Source organism: Salvelinus namaycush, chromosome 13 (assembly GCF_016432855.1).
Source record: "Salvelinus namaycush isolate Seneca chromosome 13, SaNama_1.0, whole genome shotgun sequence".
NCBI lineage: Eukaryota > Metazoa > Chordata > Actinopteri > Salmoniformes > Salmonidae > Salvelinus > Salvelinus namaycush.
Genome location: NC_052319.1, coordinates 15087895 through 15097789, shown reverse-complemented (window position 1 = coordinate 15097789; position 9895 = coordinate 15087895). Strand labels below are relative to the sequence as shown.

Here is a 9895-nt window from a genome sequence, read left to right as displayed (position 1 = left end):
ACATGATGGTAGCCTGGAACAAATGTTATGGAAGTGAATGGGCACTTTTCAATTGTAGTCAAATCAAAAGCTTTATGACATCAGAGATTCTCTAAATTAGGGACCATCTCTGATAGCTATAGGACCACAGACAGTCACACATTTTTGCTTGCTAACGACCTAAGCTAAGCTGAAAGCAGAAATGGCTGAAATGGACTCAGCCCGAGTACCATTGGCCGGAGCCCAGAGTAATATGATTCTGCTGTAGTCGGGAAGTGCTCGGCCCGCATGAAGCCCCCCAAGTCTGAGTCCATGGCGTGTCCTCCCTGAGTATCATACGGAATAGGCCCGAGCCCAGAGCGTTCATTGGGTATGCCATGAGACCCTAACCCACTTTGGTGCACTCTGCCATCTGCTGTTTGCCAATAGTGGCGTGTATTCATGGATGCCAACAGAAGCCAGGCTTTCCCCAAAAAATATACAGAGAAGAAAATGAAAAAATATAACATAATTTATCTTTCGTCAAGAGGCTGAATTCCCAAGAGGCTGAATGTATTTCACCGGAGAAAGATCCGAGCGAGCGAAACAGCGCCCCTCTGTCTCTCTATATGTAGGTCATCTATCTGATGCTGTCTGGTCCAAACAAGTTTGAAATATTTGCCACCCCTGGCATTGAATGCAAGGAAAGTAAGCGAGCATTTGGCCTCCGTTGATAAAAAAGTATAACAAATTTGCCAATCAGCGTTGAGCTAAACTGAGCGAGCTCAACTGTGAATAGTCCTGGCGCACCAAAAAAAGTGTAAAGGGAAGCCAGTTTGGATTTTGGCGTAACTCCGATCAAATCACATTGAGAACATACAGTACGTCATTGACAGAAACAACTTTAAATGTTGCTTCTCGTTGTGTTGTTGTCCTCCGGTGCCTAGCTAGCTAGCTAAAATTGTCCCTTTCCTAAATTAGCCATGGATGGAGATAGGGATTTGGACTTGTGGTTTTACTTAATTCTCCGTACTGGCCAATGATTATAACGGCGATTCTGATCCAACCATTAATTCGTACATTGTTGTGCCCCTGGCCTGAGAGGATGGAAGTTCAATACATGAACTCAGCAAAAAAAGAAACGTTCCTTTTTCAGGACCCTGTCTTTCAAAGATAATTCATAAAAATGCAAATAACTTCACAGATCTTCATTGCAAAGGGTTTAAACACTCCCATGCATGTTCAATGACCCATAAACAATTAATGAACATGCACCTGTGGAATGGTCGTTAAGACACGAACGGCTTACAGACAGTAGGCAATTAAGGTCACAGTTATGAAAACTTAGGACACTAAAGAGGCCTTTCTGATGACTCTGAAAACCACCAAAAGAAAGATGCCCAGGGTCCCTGCTCATCTGCATGAACGTGCCTTAGGCATGCGGCAAGGAGGCATGAGGACAGCAGATGTGGCCAGGGCAATAAATTGCAATGTCCGTACTGTGAGACGCCTAAGACAGCGCTACAGGGAAACAAGACGGACAGCTGATCGTCCTCGCAGTGGCAGACCACATGTAACAACACCTGCACAGGATCGGTACATCCGAACATCACACCTGCGGGACAGGTACAGGATGGCAACAACAACTGCCCGAGTTACACCAGGAACGCACAATCCCTCCATCAGTGCTCAGACTTTCCGCAATAGGCTGAGAGAGGCTGGACTGAAGGCTTGTAGGCCTGTTGTAAGGCAGGTCCTCACCAGACATCACCGGCAACAACGTTGCTTATGGGCACAAATCCACTGTCGCTGGACCAGACAGGACTGGCACAAAGTGCTCTTCACTGACGAGTCACGGTTTTGTCTCACCAGGGGTGATGGTCGGATTCGCGTCGAAGGAATGAGCATTACACCGAGGTCTGTACTCTGGAGCGGGATCGATTTGGAGGTGGAGGGTCCGTCACGGTCTGAGGCGGTGTGTCACAGAATCATCGGACTGAGCTTGTTGTCATTGCAGGCAATCTCCACGCTGTGCGTTACAGGGAAGACATCCTCCTCCCTCATGAGGTACTCTTCCTGCTGGCTCATCCTGACATGACCCTCCAGCATGACAATGCCACCAGCCATACTGCTTGTTCTGTGTGTGATTTCCTGCAAGACAGGAATGTCAGTGTTCTGCCATGGCCAGCGAAGAGCCCAGATCTCAATACCAGATGCACTGCAGTAGTTAATGCAGCTGGTGGCCACACAAGATACTGTCTGTTACTTTTGATTTTGAACCCCCCTTTGTTCAGGGACACATTATTACATTTCTGTTAGTCACATGTCTGTGGAACTTGTTCAGTTTATGTCTCAGTTGTTGAATCTTGTTATGTTCATAAAAATATTCACAAGTTAATTAAGTTTGCTGAAAATGAACGCAGTTGACAGTGAGAGGACGTTTCTTTTTTTGCTGAGTTTAGCTAGATGTAGATGGCTAACGTTAACTAGCTAACATTACACATGAATGGAAGTTATATATATATATATATATATTAACCTTTATTTAACTAGGCAAGTCAGTTAAGAACAAATTCTTATTTACAATGACGGCCTACACCGACCAAACCCGGACGACGTTGGGCCAATTGTGCTCCGCCCTATGGAACTCCCAATCACAGCCGGTTGTGATACAGCCTGGAAGTAAACAGTGAAGAAGCAATTTAGCCTGGTAGCCTAAGACAACAAAAAATGTAAGCGTGTACTGTATGACAAAGTGACCTTCTCGTCAACACGAAAGAGCGGAGTATGGCATTGGGTGAGTCAACATAGTTTTCTACTTGCACGAACACGCACGAACACGCACGCACACACATAGAGAAATCAGAACCATGGACAGCCACATCATGTTTAGCTCACGTTGATTGGACTACATAGTTGTTGGCATCTCTTAGTTGTCACTGTTAGACTAAGCAGAGGTGATTTGATGATGTTGAAATGTTGAAGTTGAAATGGTGCAAGAATAGTGGAGGCAGCGCCTGTTCTCTTTGCGACTTGTGGTAACTCTCTGTGGTTTTAAAACAATTGTTGTTAAGTGGTCCGAAAATGTTGGAAACATTAACTTGCTTGACCATGCTGTAGATCATGTAACTGTCCGTGACATGCAAACATGCATTGTGAACTTCACCGGACAGAGGTTGCTATCCGTTTTTGTGATAAAACAAAGGTGTGCTTGAATTTATTCATCCACTGTGTCTTATTGTCTCGGCCTTTTGGCCCATATATCATGGTCGCGTATGCATTAACAGGTTATAGAGCAAACAACGCAGGTAATATGGGTTTCTTTCTGGCTTCCCCAGTGATTTTACCCATGCACCACTACTGTTTGCTAACCCGTTCTAAAATGAATCATGCAAATCCTGCTGAAAATAAAAGAACTTGTCAGGGGTGAAGCATCCAACTGGGACTGGTTCCGGACGGGACGGGTAGAGGTAACCCCGGTTGCGCTGGTCGAGGCACTGGGGAGACTTCCTGTCTCTCCCAGCGGTCCATAGTCTGGACAACGTGATCCATCATGGCACCAAGATGATGTAACATAGCAGAATGTTCCTGGATGCGCTCCTCGACTCCTCTAACCGGGGTCCCTGCTCTTGCTGACTCCATGGTTCGGTGTGTAATTCTGTCAGGGGTGTGTACGAAAGGCGAAGTCAGGTGCAGGAGAGCAGAGTGTAATAAACAGGCGCACTTTAATTCCGTTCCAAAAATGACAGCACATGAACAATAACGTGCCAAAAACACGGAACATATCAAAAGTATAGCGCCTGACAAAATCCACATAACAATAAACAATTACACATAAAGACATGGTGGGGAACAGAGGACTAAATACATGCAGTAATTATGGAATGAAAACCAGGTGTGTAATGGAACAAGACAAAACAAATGGATAAATGAGAAATGGAGCGGCGATGGCTAGAACAAGGAGAAGAGCCGACTTCGGTGGAAGTTGTGACAGAACTCAAATTGTATTAATTGTAATGGTCTTATACCCAATGGGTGTAATGGCCCACAAACACTATGCACATGTTTATGTACATAGATTGGGGTCTATTAATTGAGTAGCATTTAGATAACATTTAGATATTTTAATCAGATTTCAACCAAAAAACAGATCAACCAAAATAAGAGATCTTTGAAAAAGACATCTTAATCTGGTTGTGATTTAGTTATGTGACGTCCCGACCAGATTTCAACCAGAAAAATATGTCTTTATTATATCGTATGCCCACTGAGTATTTTCCTTTTTTCGGTTCTGTTCCCTGAACCGGTTCCAACACCTGCATGTGACCAAATCGTATTTGTGTGTGTTCAGACAGCAGTCATTTGCTGACATGGCTACGCTAGTTGTCATAGTAATGGCGGGTGTGTGAGCAATGGTGTAAGCTGACTGCACTGTTGGTTAAGGACGTGTAAGTAAGCATTTCACGGTAAGGTCTATACATGTTGTATTCGGTGCATGTGACTATAAAGTTTGATTTGATTTGTTTTGATTGATGGTGGTGCTCATGCTTCCTACCACTCAGGAGTTATGTAGCAAGGTAAGGGGACAACAATGCCTGCCATGGACGTTTCCCAGTTTCTTTGAATGTTCAACATTATATTGTAAGAACACTTTTAAAGCCTCAAAAGACAAGATGATCCAACATTCAAAACGAGTCATTTTTGTCTAGCCACAGCAGTCAACTAGCTAGCCAGGTAGCTGTTTAGCTCTCTAGCACATCACTCATTTGTTTGTAAACCATTAACAAGCAAACTAGCCACATGTTCTTGTCAAAACTGTCAACTGATTAGCTAGCAAGCAACACGATATGCCAAATAATAGTCTAAAATGGTGGTTTGAAATGTTGCTTGAAATATCTGATTCCATGTGCTTTTTGGCTGTTCAGACTGCAGGAAAAATAACAGATTCAAATCAGATATGCAAATAAATGTGAGTCACTTCAAACTGCCAATGTAAACAAAGCTTAACAGAGGTGGAAGTGTAGCATTCACCACCAACCCCCGCCTTGTATAACCGTGTTATTGCAGCCATGATGATAATCCACTGTTGATCTACCCTGGACTAAACTGCTCGAAAATCAATAAAGCACTGAAATGTTCAATAATGGTCTCCACACAACACAGCCCAATATACCAGTACCACATAGGGATACTTAATCTCATTGGACTCTCAGTCACAGCACAGCTGTAAAGAGGTTAGTTATTCCAGAGGTTTTATTTCTGATAATCAATGTCAGGTTTGACTAAAAACCTTCTCTGACAATATACTCCACTCCGTGTTTTCGCGCCCGCTCTGTGCATCTGAGCACATAGCGGTCTCCTCTCCAGTCCTCAGCTTTTCGACTTTCTACAGTAATGTATCCTCCCCGACGTCGCTTTCTTAGTGAAGTTGAGTGAACACGTTGAGGAGCCCGCTCTCTGTTGGATCCATGTGGCTTTGTGGCTTTACCTGGACTCACTACACACATTCTCTTTTCTGCCGCAACGCGGGACTCTCAGCCACGGTTGGTGGCAAAATAAACAGACGTTGATTGAGAAAGAAGTGTTGATGCACAGTTGTAGAAAAGTGTCAACCACTAAACGTTGAGTTGTTTGAGGCTACCTGCGTATGCACTGCAGTGGAGTTCCTCTCTAAACTGGAATCAGCAGAGGATAAAAGAAGGATTAATCACAGAAGTGCACGATGCTGAGATACCAGACCGTCCTTTGGACTTTCTCATTGCTGTCTGTTGCAGCTGGATCCGATTTTAAAGCACGTAACTGCAGTGGGGTTAAAGAAGCTTCTATTGCAAAAGGCTTCAGCTTTGAAAATGTTCCTCTCCAACAAATGTCAGGTAAGAACGGAATGATTTGAGTGCTGCCTATCAATACGTAGGCTAGGCTATGTAAACTATTCAACACAGTCCATAGTTGCAAAGTGAGTAATATTATTGCATAATAAACCATATCATCTGGATAAGAATTTGCTTTATGAGCGAAACTCATATACGGTATTATTCAAATTGTAAAATGTAACTACCGACACTGACTGCTATGGGAGTAATTTACACTGATCAAGTAAAGGTGAAAGAACATTTTGAAAACAGGTGCCTTTACACTATGAAGCACATTGATGGATTTTATTGAGGGATATAACTGTTCATTATGATAATGCAATATATGTTAAAGTAGCCTTTATGAAAGTAAGGCAGATTCAGATGAAGGCTATACTCACCTGTCATCCATAAGTTGGGGTTGATTTTTATTTATGAAGGACATGTATTATGATATAAATGTAGCCTAATAATAATTTTAAAAAGTTATTCTATTTTCTAAATAATACCAATTAGCCTAGTACAACTTAACACACACTGTTTTAACACTGTCCTTATCTAGGTTACTTCAACGGGATGGCAGTAAATATTTTTTTATGACCATCCAACAATACGATCCCTCATAAATCAAACTCTTTAGCAATTTAAACTCAAAGTAGTCTAATTATGCAGATATATCACAATAGCCAAGTGTATAACATTCCCATTCTCTATGCTTTCGTTCATTGGTTAAAAGTTCATCCTAAATATATCCGCTACACTAAAATAGAATATAAGTAGTCCTTGACATATTGCTATTTTAATATTTGACTGAATAAAGGGATTTCTTTATTCCTCTAACATGCTGCATAATATGTAAATGACAGCAGCAGAATAATCTTGGTGGTATTAGATTTGCTGGTGTGACCAGTAGAGGTCTCTGTGTCTGCTATGCGCCTCTGTGTCGAAATAATGCATCCTCAGGCATGCACTGGATTGATTTCTGTCCTGTTGATAAAGTGACAATGACACTGTCATGTAACGATCCCTCAAGTCAGTGCAATTCAATTTCCATCCAATATCCATTCCACTTCACATATGTGTCAACCATAGGTTAATGCTGGCATGATGCTATTATTATAGTTTTTGTAAGATGTATGTAAATATTATGATAACCAGCTGGTCTTCAGAAATATTTATATGGACTTTCCCTACTTCAGGCCATGGAGGCTTGGATTTCTCTGACCCACCCAAGTCAAGCTGTGGCTGGCTGGCTGGCTGGCTGGCTGGCTGGCTGGCTGGCTGGCTGGCTGGCTGGCTGGCTGGCTGGCTGGCTCAGTCAGAAACAACATTATTGCTTCACTGTTCTGATCAAGCATTCACAAGGGTACATTTGCGCAAGAGAGTTGTCAGGAGGAATATTTCAACAATTTTGTGTAGGTATTGTTAGGTTGATGCATGAAGTGAATCAAAATGTTATTTTTAGGATGTTAGTTGTTTCCTCGTTCCCTCCCCATATGAATATGCACTTTGTCTGCCCAGACCATTAATGTCATCATGGCTTAGATCCTATAATTCTGTAGTTACAGACAGAAATCTGGCACAGGTAAAAAGGCTGCATATTTGATAACAAGCACACCTGTTCATAGACAGGCTTGAATAACTAACTGATTAAATCCCTCAGATGTAGGCACGCTCCTGTCGTTGACATCTACTCTCCAATGAATGAAAACCTCAGTGTCTCTCATCTCTGAGTGATGCAGCTGTATGGCACTGCTTTGATGACATCCACATGGGTGTTGACCCCATTTGTCTTCAGGAATGGCAATGACTGACTATATGATTTATGCAATGTCAACACCTCAGCAGCGGATGGCTGAAAGAATTTATGTGTGTTTAGCTGACACAATTGTGTGCATATCCTTTGTTTATTCATACTAGCGATGTTAACATTCCTGTGTCACTACCACCGTGTGTGCAATAAACTCAGAAATGTTGCCTCATCTAAGGTTCTTGTCAAGTTTCAATAGTATACAACCAGCATGCCAGTCGATAGAAAATGCTGATCTGAGTAATGCAATCAATGTAGTTCCAATGTACAATTGAGGTGGAAAAAAACAAGTCTATCTGCTGCATAATCTGTCGAGGTTGACATTTTCATTGCTGCGAAGCCAATCCTTAAAATATTTAACATGAATTCTAACCGTGATATAGGGCAAGTAGCTCTATGCATTGCTTACTTTTTGTTTGCCTTGAATCACAATGTGTTATGATTAAATCCTATTCAAGGATCTTCACTGAATAATCAGTTGAGTTGAGGTCTGTTGCTTTTGGCCATTTCCCCAAGAGGAGGGCCATCAACCTCTAATTGTGGTCAAAAAGAGATGGGTGTGCCAGCATGACTTTGATGTCGGATGCCTTAGAGACTAAAGATGTTGGACATCGTCAAATTAGATGTAAGGCACTGGAATTCCTCTCATATCCTTATGGAATCCCTTTGGCTTCATGTTGTCCTTTTTTTTTTTACTCAATAGGCACCATCTCAACCCTTTTCTATGTATCTCACACTTAGTTCAAATTCATTAGGGGTTTAAATAGAACTTCATTGGAATGTAATGCCTTCATATAACGCGGCATTAAAGCAGTATCAGAGGAACCAACTGCTGTCGCATATGCCAACATAAGAAAGTTGTCAATCATAATTTAGGCTTATTGAAGCTTTCTCAAAGCTACTTTCAAGAGAGTCCATCCTCCAGTTATATGCATGCTACACCCACTCCTATCGTTTGAGACCAGTAGTTGATATTGAACGGCTGAGCTAGAGCAGCGTGTGTGGTCAGCATCGGCCAGGTCAGGTGGAATGTCAGCTGTGGTGTCAGCGTTACTGATAGAAGTGCTGCAATGAGTCAGTGCCTGCAGGCCCAGTTGGTACAGTAATACTCCGGGACCTGGCCTGTACATTCTGAAGAGTCCCTGGGCCAAGTTGTCAGCAAGTACAAGAGTGACTGGAAAAGTGGACTGGCTGCATAGTGCATTGCTTTACAACAGGGGTGACAAACATACGGCCCACGGGCCAGACAAACTCAATATACGAAACTTGATAGAAATTATAATGGACCTACATTGGTACAGTTTCTTGACTGTGTACAGCTCACTAATAATCACCGAAATGAAAGCTAGACAGTCAAGAAGCATAGAACATTTTTAAAATAATAGATAGAGGACTATTTGTTGCAAAATTTGACAGCGAGGAAATATAACAGAATGCGGCCCCGGGGAAAAATGAGTTTGACACCGCTGCCTTACGCCCTAAATCAGTGGACTGTCAGCGCAGCAAAAATTGTCCGGTCCTCCTCCATCTCCTCCACAAGTTCTTGCCTCTGTATTTAAATAAACTGTCAGTGAGTTCCTTACATACCGGCCTCCCTCATCCAATCCCATCAATGCCCTGGTGAAAGACTAGACCTGCATGCAGGCTTGTGAAAGATCTATCTCAGGTTCCATTTACTGACCCAATGAATTAACCAATACGCAAGATGAGACGCGACGACGGGGTGACTTGGAAGATGAGTCAGACAGACTGCTAGACCCTTCCTGGTAGATGTGTGTTATTAGGAACACAGACACACACACACCCCCGAGCTGTGTCTGTGGAGCTTCTCAAGATGTCCCAGCTCGACCCTATCATTTCATGTCCAGCTCAGCCTCCCTGTTCCCAGCAGTGGAATGTGACCGAAATAACGGTGCTGATATTTGATGTGGTCCATGGCTGCGTACACAAGCAGTCAAATTATCTCTGCTGAGCCGTGTAATGTGCACAGGTCCTCATCCTGACTTAAGTTGTGGAATAGATTGAAAAGGGCAAAATGGGAGCAGAGAGAACGGCCAAGTGAATCTGTTGGCCTCTGTGGCATACATCCGTATTACTATGATGCATTATCAGATTATGATGACCTCCCCACTGACACACACAGATGAGGAGAAGGATCTGTGAGGGGAATTCTGGCAAGGATCACATGTGGTGGTGGTATGCCTCTGTATTTTAATGTCCAGCTGATAAAAAGGATGGTGATGGAATTGTAACTAATTGAACTGTTGGGATTGGC

At 42.7% G+C, this 9895-nt stretch overlaps 1 protein-coding gene across 1 annotated transcript in view; it reads left to right on the top strand.

Annotated features, from left to right (window-relative positions):
- Positions 1-5680: 5680 nt before the first annotated feature.
- Positions 5681-9895, top strand: part of LOC120057792 (glypican-6-like) — a 115182-nt gene continuing 110967 nt past the window's right edge. The window contains exon 1 of the mRNA XM_039006257.1: positions 5681-5831. Coding sequence (XP_038862185.1) covers positions 5681-5831 — 151 coding nt within the window. The remainder of the gene's footprint in view (positions 5832-9895) is intronic.